At 29.4% G+C, this 27,685-nt stretch overlaps 1 protein-coding gene across 2 annotated transcripts; it reads right to left on the minus strand.

Moving 5' to 3' along the window:
- Positions 1-652: 652 nt before the first annotated feature.
- On the minus strand, positions 653-19,068 carry LOC119604756 (serine proteinase stubble). 2 transcript variants are annotated; one of them, XM_037957573.1, is made up of 9 exons: positions 18,233-19,068; positions 4,837-5,732; positions 4,349-4,596; positions 3,880-4,247; positions 2,778-3,225; positions 2,472-2,661; positions 1,832-2,129; positions 1,623-1,772; positions 653-1,549 (listed from the first exon to the last, which is right to left on the minus strand). In XM_037957573.1, exons 2-9 carry the CDS (start codon positions 5,709-5,711, stop codon positions 1,415-1,417), a joined length of 2,712 nt encoding a protein of 903 aa, XP_037813501.1. In that variant the 5' UTR covers positions 5,712-5,732; positions 18,233-19,068; the 3' UTR covers positions 653-1,414. The 2 variants fall into 2 exon arrangements, with proteins under 2 accessions (XP_037813501.1, XP_037813510.1); XM_037957582.1 differs by lacking the exon at positions 18,233-19,068 and adding an exon at positions 5,986-5,999.
- Positions 19,069-27,685: the final 8,617 nt, after the last annotated feature.

Raw genomic sequence — 27,685 nt, forward strand, 5'->3', positions numbered from 1 at the left:
TTTTTTATATTTGAATTGCCTCATTATTTCCCTTTAAACATTTTTAACGCAAATAACTACACAGTTTCACACAATAAGGATATGATTTTTGAAAATTACGATTGAAAAATACTTAACACGCGTCCTTTTAACAATAAAACAATAAATTTCAAAAAGCAATTAAAAAATAATTTGAAAAACCCAACGAAATTAACTGGAAATTTCAATATGCAAAATACTTTATTGACGTGCAAATTCTGATGAAAAATAATAAAATGCAACAACTAATGCACCAAAATTTGTATTTTAATATTTTTTTCTTGGTTTTCCCATTCTACACAATCTCTATTTTCAATTGGAAAACATAAATTTACTTTTTACCTGTTTTTTTTTAATTTTATTTATGAACAAAAAACAAAATTCTCTTAAAAAAAGGTAGGCAAAAAACTTAGTTGATTCACTGTACATGTGTACGTAAGTTTGTTATAAAAGAGTGTTTTTAATAAACCCTTTCTTAATAGTATATACACATGTAAAATTCCCAAATTATTTCATTAGCTGGACCTTTCCAAAAAATATAATAATCATTATTTATAGATTATTTTATTTTATTAGTTTTAAAAAATTTGTGGAACATAAGTTTGAATTTTGAACATTTCTTAAAAGACCTCATGTAATATCCAGATTATTTTAGCAGTTTTAAAAGGAAATGGGTATTAACATCGATTTTTCGAATATAATATTTCACTGTCATCGGGTTGTCTTGATGTATGCAGCCTATTCCATCATAATCATACGAATTCTAAATAAAAATAATAAAAAATATTGTTAACTCAAAAACGTTTTATTGATATAATTGAATTATAATCCTTGTTTTTTATTTTTTCCTTCTTTGGGCAAGACAATATATGTTTTTTTTTGTTGTTGTTATGGTCGTTTTTATAAATACAAAATAAATTCACTTAATAATACTAGAAAACATTACAATAATTCTTTACAATTGAATTTTAAGCTAAAAATGACTCTCAAGTGTTTTTCATATATATATAAATAAATATAGATACATCATACATAACATTTACATATGTATGTACGCATGTACTTATGTACAGCTGGAATGAATTTCAGTTTTTTTTTTTATAAATTATTTGAAAATGAAATGATTTATATTTCATTGATGCGAATTGAATTAATTGGGCTTTAATAATTGTTTCTAACTACATTTTAATATAATAAAATAAATAAAATCACACGTAAATTAAATAAGAATAATAAATGAGAATTGTAGAAAAATAATAATAATAATAAAAGTAAAACAATATTTCAACAATTGAGTTTAAGATATTTACACATTTGATTAGTAAAAGTAATCATAGATAATAAACATAAATAATAATCTATATTTCATATTTGTGGCTAGATAGTGGAAAGCTTATCACGTTACATTTTCTATAATCCAAGGCACGAATTTTGAAATACGCGTACACACGCCTGGCAAGTTGGCCTCAGCACAGCCTATTCCCCACGATATAATGCCAGCCAAAAAGTAACGACCATCTTGAGACTTTACCTACAAATAAAATAAAATATAAATCAAATAAATAATAATTTGTACTTAAGGACCAGGGTAATTAGTAACACACCTGAAGAGGACCACCCGAATCACCTTGGCAAGAATCTTGTCCACCAGTCTCGTAACCAGCACATAAAAATATTTCCGGTATAAATTCTTGTCTTCCTGCTCTTAGGAACATACTTTTGCAATTGTCGTTACTAACAATGGGCACCGAAACCTATAAACATTAAAAAAATTAATATAGATCGAATATTCTTCGAGTATTGTTTGATATACCTCTTGTAAAACTGATGGCAAGGTGCCTCCTTCGCTAAGTCTTCCCCAGCCCGTCACTGTTGCATTCATACCAATTAGCAAGCTATCCGTTTGCGGAAGACATATTGGACTGACATGAGGGGCAAATTCTAGTGGTTGCTCTAATTTAACTAGTGCCAAATCATATTCATATGTAAAGAAATTGTATAAAGGATGCACCACCTTTTTGGCAACACCTCTTTCAATATAGGGCAATTGTTCCTGAACATGTGAGAAATCATATTCGCCCACACGTATGCGAATTTGGGAAATTAATAAACTGTAAACAAAAAGAAAATACGATTTATATAAACAAATCATCTTTATAAAAAGTTTTATGAAATAAATAAATCGTTTAAACAATTTTCCAATTTTTAAAAAATGTAATTATTTTATTGCAATTTATAATAATTTTGAACCGCATAAAAGATAACAACACATCCATTTAAGTGTTCTCATTTAAATGATTCAGTTTCTCATTTGTGTTCGCTAAAGTGCTTTATTGTTTATATGATTCTGTAATTTGTTAAGCTATTCTGTAGTTATTAATGAGTAGATTTAATTAATTCTAATTTATAAAATTATATAATATAAATTATTACATCTCTGTAAAAATACATACTCATCCACACAATGACCAGCAGTAGCAATCCAATTTTCATTTATAAGAGCTCCACCGCATCGATGTGTACTTGAAAAGCCAAAGAATGAAGTGCGACGCACAGATACCTGCCAAGGCCAACGTCCAAATGCTGCACTTTTACCACCTACAATGCGTGTTTCCGGTCGTGTTAAAACGGGTGTTCCACATTCTGTAATGTTTTCCAATTATTTTTAATACATCATCTAATAAATAATTACTAATGTTTACTTAAAGGTAAATATATAAATAATATAGTGTAGAAAAAGAGAAGGAAAAAAAACTTACCACTACGGGCGGCTGATATGGTCTTAATAGTGGCGCTATCAATGTCTAAATGGTCACTAATTTCATTCGATTCGATTGAGCTGAGATTATGAGGTGGTGGTAATGTGTTTGAAGATGATGACGCTGCAGTTGTTGTAGTAGATGGTCGCTGAGAGGATGTTGGTCTCTGTGATGGTTTTGTTGGAAAAACAGCAGTTGTTGTTGTTGGCTTAGACGCCGCCGCCGTTGATGGTTTTTGGCTGTAACTTGTAGACGTTGTAGAAGAAGTTGTTGCTGGTTTTGTTGGAATGTACATTGATGTTGATGGTAAAGCTGATGTTGACGATGTTGTAGTCGTCGTTGTTGTTGTTATTGCTGTACTACTGCTTACACTTGAGGTAGGTTTAGTATAGGGTTTGGTTGTATTAGGTGATGGCTTTGATGTTGGCTTAGTACTTTGTGCAACAACCTTTAAATATGAAAACGAAAAAAAAAAAACACAAATAAGAAATCATTTAGTCATCTTCTGATTTCTGATCATAATGACGTCGTCTAATGACTCCGCCCATAACGTACAATATGTAAATACGAAATTTTTCCTCTCCCTATTTTTCTAATTCTACTGTTACGTCTATAGAAAGGCCTGTGGTCAAAAAAATCTTACGAACTAAATCCACTGACTGTCTGTCAGTTAGTTAGATGAATAAACCACATGCATAAATATAAATTAGTATTCATTTGGCCATTAAGCGAAAAGAAAAGCTAAAAGGACGGGCGCAAACACACTTCTACACAATACGTGTGTTTTCGGATCTGCTGCACCGTAGATCTGAGTCACAGTGTCTATCTGGGTCTGTACTTTTGCAGAGCACAAAACAAACATATACAAGTCTATACTACACATGACGTTGGAGCTCTTGTGCTGCCACACCCAAAGTCAAGACAATCTTTCATCAGGTATTTTCAAACAATAAAACGTCCCCTTAGGCCATAAATTCATTATCCCTAACGCGAAGCTGGCCATCCAGTCGGCATGGGAGTGAGTGTGTGAGTGTGCAAAAGATTATGCCAAAATGTAATATTTAAGTAAAAGTAAATGACCACAATGCCTTCAATTACTAACCTGAGGTTTAGTTTTTGTTGTTGTTGTCGTCATCATTAACGTCGTTGTAGCTGTTGTTGGAGTAGTTGATGAGAGTGATTCAACAGGATTCTTTGAAGGCTTATTCTTGATCGTAGTTGCAGTGGTCGTAGTAGATGTACTGGTCGAATGTGTATTAAATGAAGGCTTTTGTGTTAATTGCTGTTGTAGTTGTTGTTGGGTCAACCAATCGAGGGCTGTAGTAGGCTTTTTACTGGGTTTGGGTAGCTTTGGTGGCTTAGGCGGCTTAGGTCTCAATGTCGAAGGTTTATCCCATGATGGTGGCCTTGGCTTTGTAATAAAATTTGGTTCAGTCGTTAAGTGCCAATGTTGTTGCTGTTGGTGATTAACTAAAATAAAAAAGAAATACATTTTTTAATTTTTTGCATTTTATAGATTTTCGGAGCCAATAATTTTCTGTCTAATAATTCATTATGAATTCTTAATTTACTTGTTGTTGCTGAGGCAATACTAGCCGATGATTGCAAATCGCCCAAAATGGAGTTTGATGTCCATAATATGGTCGGATCATCTGTCGTAGTGGTTGAGGTCGTACTTGTTGCAGAACTTGATAAAGCTGTGCTTGCATATGGGGGCTTTGAGTGGTGAGGTTTTAATAGCGCACCTTGATGATGAGGTCCTGAAGGTCTTATGACCAATGTGCCCGCTCCGTGTGGTCTTTCTATCGTTGTCATTCCGCTAAAAATACAAGATGTTAATAACAAAGTAAAACTAAAACTAAATGTAGAAAAATTTAATTTGATTCGCAAAATTCTAAAGTTGAAAATTAAAAAAATGTCTTCCATAAAAAATATATTTAAAAAACTAAAATATATCCGATGAGTGCAAGAAATAGGTATAATTCTGAATTTTACAACTGTTAATAGATTTGGGGCTGAGTTTTCAAGAAACTTAGCTATAGAACAAAATAAACCATACCTGATACTGGGACGATGTGGTTGCTGAGGCGGCCGTGGCCTATGATTCATACTACCGATTCCTAATGGTTTAGTGGGTCTGGTGTATGAAAATGTATTCTGTTGCACTATGTTGTCCGTGTAGTTGTGAACACAACAAGAGCCAAACATAAACGAATCCACGCACATGCCAACATGTCGACCCTCAGACTTTATACACTCCCAGACAAACATACAGGTTCCTTCAATACGGCCCGTAGAACAAGGCTTCGGACTAATTTTAAAGTTTTGACTCCTTAGTAAATTATCGTCCAAGTTGTGTTGGATCTGAAGACCATTGTAACCGAAGGCAGAACCACCAATGTTATGAGGCTGTCGAAAGAATGAATCCTCTTCATCCTCGTTTGAATTTAAGTTTAAACTTTCGCTATTACGAAAATTACTGCTAAAAGCACTTGCCTCGGCTTGATGATGGTATCCTCTGGCCGGTTGTAAATCACCATAAGCAGCCAAAGCCAATGGCAAATGCGTTAGCCTATATAATAGACAATTGACTAAAACTAACGCTAATAATACTTCTAGTATTTGGTTGAAACAGGACTTTTTTAAAGGCCATCGTAAATAAAAATCTAAATGTCTTCTCCGTACGGTTAACGGTTCATTTCTACTACTATCTTGTGGGTGCAGGTGTGAGTGAAAATGCGTCTGTGTTTGAAAATTTTTGTGAAAGGGGTGAAATGCTGCTGGACCATTTGTATTCGCTAGTGTGCTGTAATTTTGTGCTGGATGATTCTGCTTCTGTCCCGTAACATTATGTTTATTAGCACCATCATGATTATGATCATTATCATCGTATTGATTGACTAGCCATTGCCGACTATAGCGATTCTTCCTCATGTTTCAAGTGGATGTAGTGATCTAAAGAAAAAAAAAAAAGACATAATGACATGAAAACAAAAGTCCCAACAAAAGATGAACAAAAGTTAATAAAAAGGTCTTCTGATTACATTTTACCACTTATTAAAGAATTTCGAAAGTTGTTAATTTCTTAGACAAATGTTTTTGAAATGTTTTCAGTTTTTTTATTACATATTTTTTTTGTGTTTTTCGTTTTATGCTTTTCTTTTCTTGAATTGTGTGTGGCTGTGTTTGTAGGTATTAAATGATTTACCATTTTTAACTAAGATACAAGATTGCGTGAGTCTATCTATGGTTTATAAGTTTAATTGTTAATATTTCTAATTGCTATCATCACTATTATTACAGTCTATCACAAAAACACTAGTAATAGTATTACACAAACAACGTACATACATAAACAAAAGATATTGCAGTCATTTAGTCACACACACACACACACATTTATATCGACAACTATTTGATGTCGGTGCGCTGATGGCATTTACGGTTTTGCTCACCTCCCCTGATAATCGTGTATTTTCTACAAACTTAAATTATACATCAAAAGACATAAATAAATAAACTTTTAATCCATTAGGATGACAACATCGGTTAGGATCAAGAAAACAAGTATTCTCAACTAGAATTAAAAAAGTTTCTTTTTATTTACTTACGAGAAATACATATGTACATACATTCATACATATGTATGTACCTACCTACATATACTATATGTATGTAATGAGCTTCATTATGCTCTTCATAATGAAATAAAATTAAATAGTAATTAATTAATAATTGAAAAAGTAGATCATTATCCAATTTTCATTATATGACACTTGTTTTCTGTTTATAAAATAAATAAATTTCGAAGAGACAGTTTTAAAATAAAACTGTTACTCCAAAATATATCAATATAGAAACCCTATTAAATATTTCCATTACGATCCATCTAATTAAGTATGTGTTGGTAAATAACACAGTATATGTATATGTGTGTGTGTGCATGTACCTATTGCAGTTATTGCTGTAGTACGTACATGTTATTGGCAACATTTTTTTGTAGGCAACCAGTGACTGGTTTAATTGCAGCTTTTCACTTTTGCTTTAAAATTGTTTATTAAGAAAACAAAAAATAACTAAACATTTTTTTGTCTTGCTCTTCCATGAAACTGCAAGAGCAGCAAATACAGCTAGTACAACAAAATATGTATTTTACCAAATGCAATTAAAAGCGTTAGTGCGTTAGTAATTTGCTAGAGGTTTTTGCGAACTGACTGTTGAATGTTGAATGCTGAATGTCTGGCGTATGATCTACATCGCATATTTTTAGGGATTGGTATTATTTATTCACTCTTTAACACAGACAAACACTGGCTTAAATTGTAAAATTTTTGTATTTTGGGTTTGGTTTGACATTTGCTTGCCAACTGCAACCTAAATATGTACGGCATACGGTTTAGATACAATATACAAGTGTTTTTGGGGACGAATTTCAATTGGGTCGGTCGGCAACTAAAAATTGTATCTATCTCTAGTACTATGTGTTTGCGTTTACCTTAGTATCACTTATAAAAAATGATCGATTTTTAAACAGAAAGTTTATTTTCGAAAATTATATCGAAATTATATTGAACATTTACAACTGAAACAAGTAAGAAAGTATAGTCGGGCGTGGCCGACCATATGATACCCTACACCAGTTATGAATATTAAATGTGATTTATTTTTCATAATAAAGCATTTATCTTCAATATTCCCTTGTTCCGATACATTTAAGCAATTTATGGATGAAAATCTAATTTTCTGAAAGAGGCTTTATATGGGGGCTAGGGGCAAATATGGACCAAGCCCGATAAAATTTTGTGAATATATTTATATTTACATAATATTTTATTGTGCTAAATTTCATCGCGATATTTGTGTTTATAAGTTAATTTGGGACATTCAAGTAATTTTCTGAAGGGGACTTTGTATGGGAGCTAGGGTCAAATGGGGCCCGATCTTTATGAAATTTGGCAGGGTCATCCAGACTTCTATAAAACTTAGTTGTGCCGCATTTTATCGATATATCTGTAAATTTAACAAAATTATGAGCTCAAAAGCCCTTTTCGGGGGGTTCTGTTCTATGGGGGCTAGGTGAAATAATGGACCGATTTCAACCATTTTCAATAGGCTTCGTCCTTGGGTCAAATAAAACGTGCGTGCCAAATTTCATCCAATTATCTTGAAAATTGCGACCTGTACCTTGCGCACAAGGTTTACATGGACAGCCAGCCAGCCAGCCAACCTGCCAGACGGACGGACGGACGGACATAGCTTAATCGACTCAGAAAACGATTCTAAGCCGATTGGTATACTTTAAGGTGGGTCTAGGACGAATATTTTTGTATGTTACAAACATCAGCACAAATCCAATATACCCTCCCCACTAAAGTGGTGTAGGGTATAAAAACAAAAGTTTATATATTTTTTACAAAGTTTTACATGTTAGTGAGTTAATATGTTTGAAATTTGGCAAATACGGGTACACCTGAGGCAAATGCAATATTATACATATGTATATAGTCGAAAACATGGTTCAAAATTTATAACGGAGTTTTGAATCAGTTACCGTGACCCGAATTCATTAAAATTGTTTAATTTGTACTAAAATGATATTGGACTCCTTGCCTCCTAATTATACAGATGGAACAAATTCATAATTAGTTTATGACAGTTATTAACAACACGCATAATCCAAATTTTATTAAAACAAGTTTTTTTTACTAAAAATTGATTAGATTTATGTATAATATTCAGGATAACATAATTACTGAATAATGCAGCAACATGGTCGTAATAAATACTACAAGTAGAACCTCTAAGCGTGACTTTATTTTATTTACTTGTTTTGATCGAAATCATTAAGGAAATTATGTTAGTCAAATCAAGCACATGTGAACACGGCCTTAAACTAAACTGAATTGAACTACATACATACATATGTATAGTAAATGGTAGTCAGATAAAAATACGCAAAAATCTCAAGTCGTAATACGAGTGCTTTATAAAATTTCCCAATTTTAAACATTAAATTTTTATTTATTTTATTTTTGCTCTTTCTAAAATATGGGTCAGTTCCTGGCTAAAAGAATTTATATGTGCATATTTACTGGTTTACGTTACTAGCGTGTCTTTTTGGTTGGCAAGTTTAACGCCCATTTTTGTATTTTTTTATTATTATTCTTTTTTTTCAGTTTTGGTATAAGATCTGGTTTGTGTGCCAATATTAATGGCCATCTTAAGAAATGTTCATTAATCTAGTTTTGAAAATTGTATAAATATTTAAATGTTAATTGATACACACACTAAATATCACTTTATTAATACATACAAACGTATAACGCAGTTCAATAACCTTATTTTTTGTATGTATTAGTTTGAACAATTATTGAATGCAAAATTAATCAATTTAATACTTATTTTGCTATTTGTATTTGTTAACAAAATAGCTGCTAGTAAAATATTGTCTATTTGTGTAAAAAGTAATTAACGAATATTCAACAGGCTAATAACAAATCATTTATCATATTTTATGTGTTTAAATATCTAAATAACTTAATTAAGTTTTAAAAAAAGTTTACACAAGTATTGTGAACTTGTTTTTTGTTTTACTTTCACGTAGTATATGCGATTGATTAATTTTAAATGTTCTATTAATTGCTGCGAACTAGTAAAAATAGGTCAAATAGCTTATTAAGTGGGAACATCTTATATGCAAGATCTATTCCTAGAATTGAGAGAGTTTAAAATCATATTTTATGATCTTTTTTATATCCTTCACCTTCGTAAGAAGGGTATATATAAGTTTGTCATTCCGTTTGTAATTTCTATAATATAATTTTCCGACCCCATAAAGTATATACAGTGTCTCTCATAAGTATTCGAATTTAGGCAAACTATGAAAAGAAACCAAATTTAATAATATATTTTGTATGGAAAATAAATAAATTAATTTGTTATATTGTCTAGATAGTCCTTAGTTTTGATATCACGCCCCTTAAAACTTGAAAACTTTACATTTACTTAAATTAGTTGTGCTTTTTTAAAAAAAGTCCATGAAACTACTTCACAAAAGTATGCGAATTTTTCCTGTATTTCATATTTGATCATATTATACGATACACAAATTTTAGAATCGCATGGTTTTATGCTTAATATTGTTTTAAGGGGTTACTATCAACCGCATGGATATATTTTTGACCCATTTGGTCCACAATTTTGGGAGATTTGTACCCTCTTTTCATAAAATATCATTAAAATGGCGATTTTTGACTATATTTGTAATGTTTTCACCCTTTTTCCAGAGATAAAATCAAAATTAAATATTGGAATTTAATAGAACCCGTAGGGTATCTAAAAATAATATTTTTTGTTATAAGGATTTGTACTTAAAAGTTCCAAGATGTATTTTTGGTATCGGTTTTCAGTTTCTAATTGAATTATCTGGATCATAAGTCCCTTTTCGTACCTCTAGGGACGATATTTTCCGACAAAGTTGTCTAGTGTATATTCATGTACATATTGGCACTAATGTATTTTAAATTTTCAATATATTATAGCGGTATACAACCCCAAAACATGCCTTAACAAAAAATTTACAATTATGGCCAAAAATCGCCATTTTAATGATATTACATGAAAACAGGGTACAAATTCCCCAAAATTGTGGACCAAATGGGCCAAAAATATATCTTTTCCGTGGATAGTAACTCCTTAAAACAATATTACGCATAAAAACCATTTGATTCTAAAATTTGTGTTGGGTATAATATGATCAAATATGAAATACAGGAAAAATTCGTATACTTTTGTGAGGCAATTTCATGGACTTTTTTTAAAAAAGCACAGTTAATTTAAGTCAATGCTAATTTTTCAACTTTTAAAAAGCGTGATATCAAACATAAGGACTATCTAGACAATATAACAAATTAATTTATTTATTTTGCACACAAAATATATTATTAAATTTGGTTTCTTTTTATGGTTTACCCAAATTCGAATAATTATGAGAGACACTGTATATTCTGTATCCTTATAGGTAGCGGAGTTGATTAAGCTATGTCCGTCTGTCTGTCTGTATGTTTGTTGAAATCAGTTTTTAGAGGACCGCAGATATCGGCGAGATCCGAATCTTCATAATTCTGTTAGACATGCTTTCGGGAAGATCGCTATTTAAAATCAGCAAAATCGGTCCATAAATACCGGAGATATGAGCAAAAATCCGAGACAACCTCTGAAAATTTCATAAAAAAGAAAATTTTGTTCATGCTTTGATATAAGCAACAACAACAACAACACTGCTTATTCATTGAGTATTTCGTTTCATATGTTTGGATGGCTGTGTGTTTCATTGCCTTGTGTATGTTGTTTTTGTTTCTTGGTGCATTCATTTTCGTATGTTTGGATGTCTGTTGATTTCATTGCGTTGTGTATTTTGTTTTTGCTTTTTTTTGAGTATTTCGTTTCGTAAGTTTCATTGCCTTGTGTATATTGTTTTTGTTTCTTGGTGTATTCAGTTTCGTATGTTTGGATGTCTGTTGGTTTCATTGCGTTGTGTATTTCGTTTTTGTTTTTTGTGTATTTCGTTTCGTATGTTTGGATGTCTGTTGGTTTTACTGCCTTGTGTATTTTGTTTTTTTGTGTGTTTATTTCGTTTAGCGTTGTTGTTGTTCGTTTTGCTATTGCTATAATAACGATATAAACGGGAAAATGAAATAAATTAAAATTTTATAGAATTGATATTTTTTAAATACACTGTGGTGAAGGGTATATAAGATTCGGCACAGCCGAATATAGCACTCTTACTTGTTTCATAATATTAATGTGAGATTATTAAATATAAAAATACCAAGAAACTATATTTGTTTTTATAGCTATTTTAAAAAAAGAATTTATGGCTATCTATTACGCACAATTTAACTTCAGGAATTTTGTAATTTATATAATTAATTTCTATTTTATTTGAAAAAATTAATAGAACTACATTTCAACTGCATCAGGTACTTCTATAATAAGTTTTAATCTTTTAACATTCTTTTTCAAATCACATAAAACCATTTACGGTCATTTGTTTGAAAGACAATGAAATAAACGTTTCATGTTGTTCATCTTCTCCAAATACTTCAGTCCAATTAACTTTAGAGACAACGTTGAAATTGATCATACCTTTAAGTAATGATCTTCTAACAACTTTTTGCTTTTTATACGAACTAGAATGTAAAACTTCTAATGAAAACAATTTTCTTTTTCATAAAAGGAATAGTAGTATTTATAAAGCTGCAAGATTTTTAAATCAAAATGATATCCTTAATTTGATGACTTTGAAGTCAATTCAATTGATTTTCAATTAATTCTTTAAACTGACAACAGTTAATGTTTATAACATAAATATCATTTCAAACTGAAGGTTATCCATTCGGTTGCCATGCATTTCTATATACACATGTGATTAAAAATAAAAGTAATTTAATAGGTTTTATTGGTTAATACATCTACATATGTATTTGTATTGTCTAGGTCTGCCACGCGTTAATGTAATTTTCTTTTTATTTCTTTTTGATCAAAAAAAAAAAAAAAAACCACCCGCCGCCATTCGATTCGATGCGGATATTGTTGTGTCTTGGAATCTTTCTATTCAAAATATTACAAAGTGTTTCTTTTTCTTTATTTCATTCAATCATTTTTTTGTTTAAATTGTTTGTATGAAATCGAATGGGAATTTCGTCGTTGTCTTCATTGTTGTGATCATTATTGATCACGTGTGGCGTGGCAAATCAAATTGATTGATAAAGAAAAGTGTGTTGTCTTACTTTACTTGTGTATAAGCATATAATCTACACATACATATGTACTTACAACTACATACATACAAACGTATCTATGTTGATGCCCCATTGGTAGCAAGTGCTTGTCAATAATGTTTTATGGTTTTATAAAAGGAAAAAAAAAACACACATACAATAGATGACATCCACTTAAGGTGAGAGTTTTTTAATTACTAACGAAATTTCTTATTTTAAAATCTATTAAAATTTCTAAAATGAGATTTTTTTTTAAAATCTTACTTTGCTTGGTTAATTTTATAATTAACTAGCATACCCTGGGTGCTTCGCTACCCTAACTTAAATTAAATACATACAAAATTTTTTTACTTTTATATAAAATTAAAATTGATTAAACATTTTTTTAATGTTTCAGTTTTATACGTTCAACATCACGTGATTAAATTCGCATTCAGTAGGAAGCTTGTATTTTTAGTTTCATTCATTTAGCTTCCACATTATAGAACATTTCGAAAATACTATTTGAAAAAAATTACTATAAAATACCTCTAATAGATTATCATTTAATCAAAAATTGTATGTTTCTGTGTTCAATATTATATACAATTCAAAAAATATAATTTTAATGAATGAAAAAGTACCAAAGGTCCCTTTCAGTAGATTCTCATTCACTAAGGTCTATACATTTTAAATTTTATTTTCAATATCTATGTTCAATATCATAAAAATATCAAAAAGTACCATCGGAAAAACGAAAAAGTACAAAAATATCTCTCAATAAATTCTCATTTAATAAGGACCGTGTGTTCCGGTTAACCATTACAAAGAATCTAAATGGTACCATTTGAAGAATAGAAAAAGAACCAAATAGTTCCCACTTACAGAATATTATTCAGTCAAGACCATGTATGTTAAAATTAATATTCCAAGGTTGAATATTTTAGAAAATTAAAAAAGTACCATTTATGAGATAAAAAGTACTAAAAAGTTCTCTCTTAAAGAATCTTATTCAATGAGGACCGTGTATGTTTAATAATCATGTGTTTTGAATTCATATTAAAGAACATACAAAGAGAAAGAAAAAGTACCAAAAGTAGAATAAATTTTACCTAAGTGGAAAGTACTAATAAAGAATACAATTTTTCCCCTTTTCGCTTAGAAATATACTTTTTCGAGAATTAAGTTTACAAAATATTCCATATTTAAATCTATATATCACAGATAAAACTCAAACGATTCAAATCTGCATTCATTTGTTCCAGAAAAATAGTACTTTCAAAAAGTACCAAACAATTTACTCGAATTTGGTCCTATATAGGCCTTAGTACTCGAATTCCAAAATAACATACCAACAGCTTATTTTGTGTGAGTAAATAAACTACTTTTTCAAATTTTATAAAACTTGGTTCAATGAGTTTGAATAAAATTAAATTTCCCGTTTTTTCCCTTTTTGGTACTTTTTTCCCCAGTGAAATAGCAAAAATTTTATTACAATAAATATTACAGAGTTAGTCCGTAATTTAATAGGAATAATTCAATAAACCGAAAAAGTTTTCTTAATGTGCTAAAAAATACAGTTTTACACCCAAAAAGGACTGAATTTTAAAAAGTACGAAATAGGTGTCTCATAATTTTGGGAGATGTATCCAAAATATTTATAAAAATTGTATTATGTTAATTAGTTCAAAAGTTATAAAGGGTCAGAAAAGGCACCAAAATCACCTTTGTTACACATTTTTACCCCTTAAAAGTACGAATTTCAAAAAAGTACCAGACATTAAGTCTGGTACCATTTTAAGAGTAGATACAGGTGTATTTAAAATTTTTCTTGTATCACTAATATTGTGTAAGATAATTAAGAAAACGTGTTTTACCCGTTTTTTCCCCTTTTTACCCGTAAATGTACAAATTTCCAAAAATCCCTCCTTAGTGGATCTGCATAATCAAAAACACGTCTACTGTCAAAATTTCATGATTCTCGGTTCAGCCGTTTGGGCTGTGAGATGATGAATCAGTCAGTCAGTAACGCTACTCTTTTATATACATATATAGATTAATAAATTTGTGTGATTTTTTAAGTCAGTTGAGAGTATTAGGAAAAACTAAAAAATTCTATGAATCATTACCAAATCACTGAACTCTCTTTGATTCTCTACGACATTTTGTAAGGCATTAAGGTTCCTTTGATACTACAAATCAGTATCAAAATCTGTCTAGCTTGTTCCACAAGCTCCCGTAGAAACATTTTGTTTATGTATTGAAAAAAAAACACATTAAACAGAAGTTAAAAACGATTTCTTTAATAATCCCACATTTCGAAATAATCCACTCTCGCTTTTTAAAATTAAGTGTTATTAATTAAATTTATAAATCATTAAAGTTTTTATTATTATTATAATTTTAACTTAAAAAGGCGTGTGCTTTAATTGTTCAAACATTAATTTGTTCACTTTTAAATTAATTGGTATTTTTATATTCGCAATTTGTTAAGTAATAAAATTATTATAGTTGTTAATTTTTTACATAAGCACACTTATGTAAGTAGTTTATCTATTCTATAATAAATTTGTTTCTTTTTTTTATTTAACTAAAGTAGGTTTTTAAATTAAGCAAAAAAAAGTGAAGTTTTAATGGAATAATCTTTTTAGTTTATAAAGAGGGATACAAAAATGTTAATTGCTTGAAATGTTTTAAATTTAAATATGTAATTCACTTTTTTCACAAATGTAGTTTAATATTTACATTCACTTCTTGACTGGTTTTATTTAAATTTTTTGTTGCAATAAGCATTTCTCTCATTAAAGAGAAATTATTGAAGTAAATCATTTAAGATGAAAAAGAAATTTGTTAAATGAGCAATTAGCTCAAAGTAAAAAAAAAAAATATAAAAAAATTAAATTTCGAATGGGGTCATAAATAGAAAAAGGTTTTAACACACCTTCAACCATTTAAGAACAGCTTTTTGTAGGTTAATAGAAAGAACTGTCAAAACAGCTTAAATATTATACTTTTGCGATAACAATTTAATCATAAGTTCAAAATATGTATTTAAATATCTAAAAATAAATACAATATAAAACACCTCAACCTACATTTAAGCATACATACACACATTAATATGTATGTATCTAGTATGTCTGTAACATCAACTTACACTTTTTATTATTTCCATACTACTAGTATGTACAATTTTAAAATGAATTTAACGTACATTTCAAAGAGTTTTTATTGCATAATTTATTTTTTTTTCTTCTGTTTTTTTTTTTTTCAAAATGACACAAATAAGTCACGCATGCTTACAAATTTACATTGCATAGAAATAAAGTTGATAAAAAAAGCACAGAAACAAAAAAATGACTTTAAAAGTTTAAGCAATAAACAAAAACAAAACGAGAGCATGATCAAATAGTTTGTTAACACCAAAATCATTTAGCTGTTTACACTGAGCAAAAATAATAATAAATAAATACATAAATGCTGTCTGTCACTATACATTTACACGCATGTGTGTAATATACGTTTAAGTATTAATTATGTTGCGTTTTTTTTTTTTCATAAAAGAAAATTTTAATTTTACTTCCTTAAAAGGTTTGTTTCTTAAGTCTTTTGTTTATCTCAAAAATGTTGTTATCTTAATAAAACAGCTTTTGTGTGGACTAGAATGTCATACTTTTCTTATTTTATCCAAAGTTTTCAGTTCCTTAAAGTGGCAATTTTTTTTCTTTACAAAAAGTAAGTTTGTTTCTTAAGTCTTTTGTTTATTAAAACGTGTGGGTTTAAATTTTATTCCCAATTAATCCTATTTGTATTTAAATACTATTTCTAAGAATATTCATATTTATGCTACAATTTCAATTCATTTTTCGAATTATTAAGGGCCGGTTAAATAGTTCACACTAAGAAAAAAATTGTTCTTTACTTACTTCCCTCAGGGGGAACTGTAAAATTCTTCCTAAAATTCTTCCGAAGATTTAGTTAAGAAATCATTAAAATTAAAGAACTTAACAGAATTTAAGAAGTCCAAGGGGTAATAATGACTATAGTAGATTTATTCAAATACATATACATATGTTTCCACTTAAAAGTTGACATTCATTCCAACCATTATTTCAAAGAATCAAATCGTCTATTAAGTTCTGTCAGAACACAAGAGCCAATTTTATTATTTTTATAAAGGTGAAAGGACCAAAGGATATATGCAATATTTATACGGCAAAGACTTGGTTAGGTTAGGTTGATAGGCAGATGTATACTACATCAAATCCGTAGAAATGCACCTAGGCCACTATCGAGCCTGATATCGCCCTAATTGCCTTCTGGCTGTCGGTTATTATATTAAGCAACAGGGCTTAATATATTAAACGACTGCTATGACTTCTGCCTGGAAGCTTGTGTTATGATTAGGTGGTATATTTTAGTTTCTGGTCCGGTTTGTGTTTGGTATACGATCAGGCACGTCCGACGATTGTGTATAACCTTCCAATGTGTTCAGTACACATTGAGGACGTGTCCTATAACCGCTTTTAGTCAGTTCCGAACGGCTCTTTATATTCAATGGGTGGAATATCTAGCAACGTTTCCAGAGCCTTGGTTGAAATAGTACACATAGCACCTCTTATACCCAAGAAGCATGTACGCTGAACTCCCTGTAGTAGTTTGATATTACACTTTTTGTACAAAGCAGTCCACCAGAGTATTGAAGCATAACCTGGTAACGATTTGTACTTACACAACCACTTACTTTTCAATTACTACTACATGCCTTATGCATTACTTTTAAGGACTTTTATAATGACTTATATAAAATCACTAAAACTACCTTTAACTTATTTAAGTAGTTATTTGTAAGTGAACGCGTTAAGTACTTGCTTCCAATGTCATCACCGAGGTAAAATAATGAGTTGGGAAAAGCGGTTTTTAAACTTTTTAAATCATTACATTTCAATGTTAGTTTTAGCTGGTTGTGTGTTGATGTTTTTAACATGCACAACTCTTGGTCCTATACTCATCTTAAAGTATCTCAACCGATTCGAATCACTTTCTTAGTCCGTCCGTCTATCTGTCTCTCTATCAGTATGTCCGTCCGTCCAACTGACCGTGTTACCAAACTACAGGTTGCGTGCAAGTATTACCTTTGACCTACGGGCGTTTCTCAAAAGTTTTTTTGCCATCTTATCCCATTCAAATAAAAGTATTAGCATTTTATTTAAAAAAAAATATTTTAAAAGTAGGACGAATTAATTCTTTGATATTTCTGATGCGTATATTCGTAAACAAATTTAAGTGTATATGAATGTTGATTTAATTTATATACAGACATATATTTACATGTACATAGAAAATAATAAAACTTAATACAACTACAATTGTATGTAAGTGTAAGCATTTATGTATTTTTCTTTTAATGTTAGAGACTTATACTGTTATGTCATTTTATTCATATGGAATTGTTACGTGTTATTCTGTCATTATTCTGCTTGATGGCTTTAGGTAATGTTAGCATTATTATTATTAAATTCAACAAATTAGTTAACAACAGAAACAACAACAACAATAATAATAAGGAATTTCATGAATCTATTTTCTGTGTGTTTTTGTTTTTTTATGGAGTTCAAATAATCTTGTGTACTTAACTTATTTACTATATTTTCATGTTACTTCATTATTCAAGTACATAATTTATTCACTTACCAAGTTTTTTGTTTTTCCAATTATAAAATTAAGCAAAATCCAAAACATCAAGTCATCGATCGGTACATGAACAAGGAAATAAATATATGCTGGAATAGTATTAGTATTGGTAGTGTTGGCTGGTAGTGGTAATAGAAGATGATCGGCCAGTATCAATAAATTTATTTTATTTTTCTTTAAATCGTTTGTAATTTAGTATTTTCTTCTTTCTAATGAGTTATTTTTTCCTAATGACTTTAAACAAACGATACATAGACGATACACAGGCTGTCGGGCAGTTGTTTATAACTGTAATTAATTAATAAGTGAACACTGGTTTTACATTTACAAAACATAAATGTTAAAAATCAAAGATAATAATTTAATAATGATGCTTTAATTGACTTTAATATTTTCTAGTCTGTTTTTTTTTTTTTTGATTTAGGAATATCTTTGTTAATTTTATCTATTTTTTAAAAATTTCTCCATTTGACTTTTATTTGTTTTTAGTATTTGTTTTGTTTTATTGAAATGCAGGCAGTCAGTTAGTTTTTCTCTCACACTCTACGGTTTCGGTGCACTACACTTGAGTTATTTTTATTATTTTTTGAATGAATTGATTACGTTGTCATGCCACAAACAAAGAAACAATCAAACAAACAAACGAATGGACGGAATGAACGAATTTTAAATAAAAGTGAAAAACAATTACAAGTACGCGGTATGTTAAATATTTTCATTAAATTTGTTTTCTTTATAAACTTTTCTTATTGTTAAAACTACAACTTCATGACTTCTTTTTTGTTGCCAATAATATTTAATGATGTGTACAACACTTTTCTTTATTTTCTTTATTTTTTTTTGTTATAATTAATAAATTATATCATTTTCTCTTTTATTTCTCATTGACTTTTCTTTTGTTTTAATTTTTTGTTTCGTTATTAACTGTTTAAAAATGTAAATTAAAACGTTTTACTTTTTATTATAGGCAAAATACACTTATTGCATGTATATTTTTTAATATTAAGTTTATTTTTTAATAAAAAAAAAAAATAAATTAAAATATTGCTTCAATTTTTTATTGCACGTTTTACTTTTTGATTTTTATATATTTTTTTTTCAGTTTAAATGCTTTCTTTATTATTATTTACTCAGTCTTTTAGTTACAAAACATTTATTTATTTATTTTGATGTTTTTGAATTTTGTGTAAATGATTGTGCCCTTGGGTAGTTTACATCCTCCAATAATGTATTTTCAATAACAACTGTAAAATGAAATAAAAAATAAAAAAAATTAAAGTAAAAGTTTGTTCGCTTAATAAAATTTTCGTAACAATTTATAAGCCTTAACAAAGAAATAAAATCTCAGAAAGATAATAAATACTCGTTTATAAACATTTTATGGGTTATCATTAAATTTGTTTTAAGTTTTTAATACACAGTATGTAAATTTGATTTAAAATATGAACACGGAATAAAAAACTTCCCATTTAATCACTTAATTTTAGTATGCGTCTGTGTTTTAAACTAATTATGCAAATTTAAACGTCAAACTTATCGCTATTTAAGTTTGAGCATTCAGTTTTTTTTACTTCTGGTCTTTCTACTCATAAGTTTTAAATCCCAAAGAAAGCATTTTGAAAGATTGTCTTTAGTTAAATATTAAATCTTGCTACTCGATATGAGATAAACCACTTTATTTTGGTAATTTAACTAATGTGTTTAGAAACAAGTTTAAACTGTCAAATCATCTGGTGTGCATTGGTATTTCTTTTGGTCAAAAGATCTTTTACTAACTCTGCATTTTTACAGTGACTTAATTTCTTATGTAATTTGTTGATATGCTGATGTTGATTGATATAACTTAAGATGAAAACTCAATGTAGGCGAGAGTTATATATCCATACATATATGTATATTTAAATTGATACATAGCCCAATTTAACTCGTTTAACCCTTTAGGGTATTTAAGTAACAAAGCATAGAAAATGATCAGTGTTGCAAATATTTTTCAATGTCACAAAAAACGCTAGATTAAGATTTCTTCAAAAGCCTAGACTAGACTATAGACTAGACTATAGACTAGACTATAGACTAGACTATAGACTAGACTATAGACTAGACTATAGACTAGACTATAGACTAGACTATAGACTAGACTATAGACTAGACTATAGACTAGACTATGGATTAGACTCTTAGTGATAGCCCACTTTCAGTTTTAAGTTCAAAATCATAGCTAAAAATTGATTTTTGGCTACTGAACTGAATAGACCTGTATAATGTAAATAAAAACAAAAGACTTAAACAACAAACCTTATGGAATATTTATATTCCTTTTATAAATTAATTGAAATACAAATAATTTATATTAAGGGAAAAGAAAACCTTTTTAATGGAGAAATAAGGAATACTTAATATATTTTTTAATCGAGACTATCGTTTGAACATCTTTAATGGAAATTTCATCTTTAATGGAAAAATTTTGATTTTAGTTGAAAACTACCATAAACTTTTTCCTCTTAAATGCTTGGAAACTTCTTTTTATGTACTTCTAATGTACATAATTCTAGATTAGTTGTGACTTTAGTTACATAGCCTAACTTGTCTATATAATTGGAATACAACAACAAATTGTTATTAAAAAATAAAGAAAAATGAACATTTATTTTATTTTTTAGATGGGAAAGATTAGAATAAAAAACTGAATACAATTTCATTAATTAAAACTTATTTCTAATTTGTTTGCCACACACACACATATAGATATAACAATATACATATGCCGGTGTGTTTGTGTATGAATGTCTGTATATTTCCATCTGAAGTCAAACACTCGTGCTTAACATTCACTAGCGACACATTAGTAAACAATTTTCTAACAATTTCCGCATTTGTTGCAGTGCAGAAACAAAAAAATTAAATGAAATACTTGACTACTTTTGTTATTGTTGTTGTTAGTTTTGCAGTATTTTCTTTTGCATTATTTTTTTTGCTATTTTTTGTTAGTTTTTATGGTGGTTTTTTCACATTAGTTTGTAAACTTCTTTATGCATTAGAAAAGATGGAGAGGTTGCAAATGAACATACCAAACAATCCCGATTCAATTGAACCGAAAAAACAGATTCTTAAAGTTTTCTATTTTTTTCTATATATAACAGCAGATGATAACTGTAACAAAACACGTACACTAATTAGTCGACTTTTAAAACATGTTCGTTCGATACTCTTCTCATACTCTTGAAGTAAAATTCAATAAAAATAATAAAAATAAGAACAACCACATCGACGAGTAGCAGAGTTCAATGCTTTGGCAATAAGTAATTTTCACAAGTAAAGAAAAATTGTTAGAAAATATTTAACTACAGCAGAAACCAAAATGAAAAATTAAAAAAGAGAAGCTTTTCTTTCTTCAAACTCAACCATCACAATTTTGCTGTTTTTTTTTTTTTTCATTTTGTTCTTCAGTTGTCTCTAACAGGGACATATAGTTTGCTTCGCCTTCTCCATATTATTATACTTACATAAATAAATAAGTTTTTATAAGTAAGTTCACATGTACGTAAATATATACATATATTTTTTATGTTCAAGTTAGTTTTTCTTCTTCTTCTCATATGCCGAGATGCGATAATACCTTTCAAGTTGTCTGGTCTGAAATGGTGGTTTATTGCGCTTATGTCTATTGAGGTATATGTATGTCTATGGCTATGCCAGTATCTGTGTGTGGCAGTGTATGTAATATGTTCTGAACTGTATGTGCAGTTAATTAATTTTTGTTTTCTTTAAATATTTCTATTTTGTACGGTAAATCATTCTGTCTATTGTGTGTTCAAGCGTTAAAAATACTGCACTCAGATCTCAGTGATCTAAAGTTAAAGTTGATCATATATTGGTGTGTGTGTGTGTCTATGCGTGTATATACATATGTGTCTCAAAACTCTTTGGTGGATCAAAAACAAACATACTTATACACATCTATGCTGGACATTAGCGCGATTTATTGATTCTAATGCAACAGTTTCTCATTGTTTGTAATCATTTATTTTTTAGTTTCTAACTCGAGTTTTTTTTTTTTAACTCAGTGGAACTGTGATAAAATCTTTTAGATAGTTCATCTGTTTATGAATTGTCGAATATAATTCAGTGGAAAGGGTATTACATTATTCTTCATTGTTAACTCATGTAGCTTTTTAGTTATGCTATATAGATCGCCATTCGGAAAATAATATAATGATTTTTGAAAATCGAACATAAAATGTCATTCATTGATAAAAAGCACTGTATATGATTAATTATTGTAAACCATTGATACGATTTCTTTAACAATCGTGTAACGCTACAAATTGTTCGACAACTGTTGCATTTTCTTAAAAACTGACCATACACTTTTAGAGTTATAACCTAATACTTAAATTCAATGGCCCACATTTGGCCATAAGCAAGAGAGGAAGATCTCAGTTTAACTATCTAACTCACTCTCTCTTAATCCTGCTGTTATACATATTTTGATGACAATTCTTGCTAATGAAATAAATTTTGCATTATACATGAATCAACCAACAACAAACAGATCGAATTGGACAATAATGTTTTCAAACAATGTATTCGCTGAAAACATGCTGGGTGTTGTGTAGAGATTGTCGCTTCATTTGTATCGCTTGGTAATTTGCAGCAGATGTAAACAAAAAAACCGAACATTATTTATCTATATATATAAAAATGAATGTGTGTTTGTTTGTATGTTTGAACGTTATAGACTACAAAACTGCTGAACCAATTTTCTTGAAATTTTCACAGCGTATTCCTGTATGTCTGGAATAGGTAATAGGCTACTTTTTATTTTGAAATTTCAAGTGGGCGAGGTTCCACGCCCATATTAGAAAATATTAAAACCGTATATTTGAGATAATATAACATTTGGAGTCCTCAAATTTTGTCGGAGCCACTTTAGTGTCAATATGATTATTTAGGACAAAAAGTAGGCGGACTAGCATTAGGGGGCGTGGCACCTCCCATATAAATTAAAAACAAAAATTCGTTTATCTTAGAAATAATTACAGTTAGAATCTTAAAATTTTGCACAAATAATTTTAACATCCATGTTAACATTTTGGGAAATAAATTGGCGGACTACCCATGAGGGGAGCGGCACCTCCCATATTAATTAAATGCAAAAATTCGTTTATCTGGGAAACTAATAGAACTAAATTCTTCAACTTTTGCACTAAGAACTTAAATATTCGTCTGAACATTTTGGATGAAAAAGATCGGACTTCCATCTGGGGGGGCTTGGAGCCCCCATATGAATTAAATAGAAAAATTCGTATATCTGAGAAACTATTAGAGCAAGAATCTTCAAATTTTACTTGAAGTACTTTGACATTAATGTGAACATTTAGGGAATAATTGGCGGACTTTAAATGGGGGACTTGGCACTTCCCATATTAATTAAATACAAAAATTCATTTATCTGGGAAACTAATAGAACTAGATTCTTCAAATTTTGCATAAATTACTTTAATATTCAACTGAACATTTTGGGGGAAAACGAGCGGACTTTCATATCTGGGAAACTAATAGAACTAGATTCTTCAAATTTTGCAGAAATTACTTCAATAATCATCTGAATATTTTGGAGGAAAAAGATCGGACTTTCATCCCCACATGAAGGAAATAGAATAATTGTGTATCTGGAAACTACTAGAGCTAGAATCTTAAAATTTTACATAAAAAACTCTGACATTCATGTGAACATTTAGAGAATAACGGGCGAGATTTCAATTGGGGGCTTGGCACTACATAAATGAATTAAATACAAAATTTCGTATATCATGGAAACTATTATATTATTCAAATTTTTCATAGATAGATAGAAATTGGCGAACTTACAGTAATTTGCTTGGCATCTCTAATATGTAACATATCGTAAATCTAGAGAACTATTGCAGTTAGCATCCTAAAAATCGTTAAGTGGGTTTTTTATTTATACTGCTTTTAGGGTAGCAAAGCACACTGGGTAAAGCTAGTTTTTATTATAAAAAAACAAGAAAAATAATTCACCATAAACATTTATGAAGATATTAATAACTTCAGAATAAGTTGCGGCTGTTAGAAGAGAAAAAGGTTGCACTTAGTTAGTTATTTTTTAATTATTTATTTCTTCATTAACATAAAGTAGTAAAATGGTGTTAATTTTAAGATTTCAACACTTTTTCCTTGTTCTTCTTTATCTGCTGTTCAGCAACTACAAAAATATCATAAAATGCACTTCAGCAAAAAAAAAAAAAAAGAAAACATAAAAAATGGATTAAAAAAAATTAAAACGCACATTGAACTACTAAATAAATAACTAAATAACTAACTAACTGGATGACTGGCTGGTTGGCTCACTGACTGACTGACTGATAGATAATACATAAACCACAACGAAAAGAGAGCGAATAAGTGAATAAGTCTATTTAGTATTTTGCAATCATGCGTGCATTTTTTAATAAACTAAAGATGCTCCTCATTTTTTGTCGAAACAAGTCAACAAGTATCTCCGTCTTCAGCCTTCTTCTACTTCTTTAAATCGCTAGACTAGCGGTGTATGAGTGGTCGTATTTATGTGTGTATCTGTGTAACGATATGACCGCATTGCGTTTTATGTTGACAGTAAATGCAATTTGAACTTGATACACAGCAACGTGACACGCATATTATAAATTTATTTTCAGTTTTTTTTTTCGTTTTGTGCTTTTTGTTTTTATTACTATTTACTATGTTGTATGTATTTTGCTTTTTCATTAAACAATATTAAAAGACTACTTGCTGGCTGCTTGGCCATAAACGTTTATTTTTTATTTATTTATTTTTTTTTGTCGCTACGACTACATGTATCTGGTTAAATGACTGGTGGCTCTAGAGCTAAGTAGATTGCTTAGTTGCCGTTTTGATCGTGATCGAAGCAATATACTAAAGCTAATCAAGTAGTTGTTACTATTTTAAATACTCTACACAACACTTTAATTACATATTACATAAAAGGCCTAGACAAAAGAAAATCTACTTTTAATCACTATATGTAAATATGTATTTGCAAAGAAAACCTGAAAACGGTTCTGCAAACTTTAACTGTCTGATGTAAATTTCTTTACTTTTAAACACTTCGATACATTAGATTTGTTAAAAAGAAATTTTTCAATGATACAATAAAGCGATGTCCGCCTGACTCCAAATATCTTTGAGATACAAATCTTGATCAATTCTAACAGATATGCTATTCGAATATTTACCAAAATCGATCAAATAACGTAGATATAAGCAAAATTCCGAAAATTCCATAAATTTCAGAATTAAATATAAATATATTTTGGGTGCTCGGTACATACATACATACATATCATTAATGTAATCAGCGTGTATATCAAAAGAAACATATACAAAAGACCTTTAATTTATGGATTAAATTGTTAAATAGATCAAATATTTATTTGAACTTTTGTCTATAACATGTTCGCTCTTGACCGATTTAATAATTTTCTTGTAAGATTTTGTAATAAATTTTACGTGCTTAAGTTGATAATAGACACTTTTCAACATTCACTTGTGTATGTAACAACTACGCTGACAGACAATATTTCAAAAAAAAAAAATAAAAAAACAAGTAAGAAATTATAGTCTGGCGAGGCCGACCATATAATACCCTACACCTTTAACAAAAATATAATGTGATTTATTTGCCATAATAAAGCATTTAAATTGAATTGTACCTTGCCTCAGATATACACACTTAAGCCGTTTATTGTTGAATGAAATTGTGGACATTTAAGTGAAATTTTGATGGGGGCTTTTCATAGGGGCTAGGGTCATATGAGGACCTATTATTATGGAATTCGTGAGGGTCATCAAATCTTGTATAGAACTTGGTTTTTGCAGCTTTTTGTCGAGATATGAGTATATTAAACATAACTATGAACTTAAAAGCCCTATTCGACGGGTTCAGTTGTATGGTGGCTAGGTGAAATAATGGACCGATGTAAACCATTTTCAGCAGGCTTCGTTTACGGTACCATAAAAGATCATGTGCCAAATTTCATTGAATTATCTCCAAAATTGCGACTTGTAGTTTGATTACACGGTTTAAAAGCCCTATTCGGGGGGGGTTCAGTCGTATGGGGGCTAGGTGAAATAATGGACCGATGTTAACCATTTTTAATGGACTTTGTCTACGGTACCATAAAAGATCATGTGCCAAATTTCATTGAATTATCTCCAAAATTGCGACTTGTAGTTTGATTACACGGTTTAAAAGCCCTATTCGGGGGGTTCAGTCGTATGGGGGCTAGGTGAAATAGTGGAACGATCTTAACCATTTTCAATAGGCTTCGTCCCTGGGACAATAGAAGATCATGTACCAAATTTCATTGAATTATCTTCAAAATTGCGACCTGTAGTTTGATTACAAGGTTTACATGGACGGACGGACAGACGGACGGACATAGCTAAATCGACTCAGAAAATGATACTGAGCCGATTGGTATACTTTAAGGTGGGTATAGGACCAATATTGTTGTGCGTTACAAACATCAGCACAAACCCAATATACCCTCCCCACTGAAGTGGTGTAGGCTATAAAAATATTTATTTCATTTTCCGCTTTTTAATATTTTAAACGCATGCGCACCAGTTTTTGTGACTCTTGCATAAATAATTATTATTAAATAAATGAAAAAGTAATAAGAAATAAAAATAAAACTACATAATTTTTCATAAGTAAATTACTTACAGCAACCACAATAATGTGTAATTGTAAGTGGAATAAAAGTTATATTAATTAATACAAAATATTGAAAAAAAAAAAATTCATCACTAAACTCTCACTTTTTAAAAATTCAAAATCCGAAAAAAAAAACAATTAAACCAAATATTGACGGTATTTTTTTCTTTTATCTGCAGTGTGTTGGCTGGTGTTAAAGAAGTTTTTATTTTATTTGTTGTTGTTTAATAAGGGGGTTTTAGTTGTTTATTTATAAAATATTCATACAAGTATAATTATTTTTTTATTATTATCATTGATTTAATTTTTGCACATTTGCGTAGGTTTTAAAATAATTACCTATTTATTTGTTTTTTTATTACAATAATTTTATTAAGTGAAACACCTTCCATTTATGTTTTTAACACTTTTCTCTCTCTCTTTTTTTTTTTATATTTATTATTTTTTATTATTGTTATTATTACGAATATTAGTGATTGATTGAGACATGGAGGTAAAAGTAATTTCCTTTTAAAAATGGCATTTATCATTAATATCGAAATGATCTTTAACTTGTATTTCACTCAACTTGAAATTGCAATTTATTTATATACGTACGTTTTACACATACACATACATACATGTATGTATGTATGTATGTATATAATAAGGAGTATGTATGTATTTAGTTATGTATATAGATATGAAAGTATATATTACTACAACATGTTTTG

This window comes from Lucilia sericata, unplaced genomic scaffold (genome assembly GCF_015586225.1).
Source record: "Lucilia sericata isolate MDLA Ls3-8-SP2 unplaced genomic scaffold, ASM1558622v1 Contig000014F_arrow, whole genome shotgun sequence".
NCBI classification, from domain to species: Eukaryota; Metazoa; Arthropoda; class Insecta; order Diptera; family Calliphoridae; genus Lucilia; species Lucilia sericata.

What these genes read in the sequence shown, in the direction of transcription:
- LOC119604756 (XM_037957573.1), bottom strand. Translation starts at nt 5,711, where the DNA reads ATGAGGAAGAATCGCTATAGTCGGCAATGGCTAGTCAATCAATACGAT. An exon ending in CATATCAGCCGCCCGTAGTG is followed by an intron (nt 2,662 to 2,777) that starts GTAAGTTTTTTT and finishes AAAACATTACAG; the next exon opens with AATGTGGAACACCCGTTTTA. An exon ending in TGCCATCAGTTTTACAAGAG is followed by an intron (nt 1,773 to 1,831) that starts GTATATCAAACA and finishes TAATGTTTATAG; the next exon opens with GTTTCGGTGCCCATTGTTAG.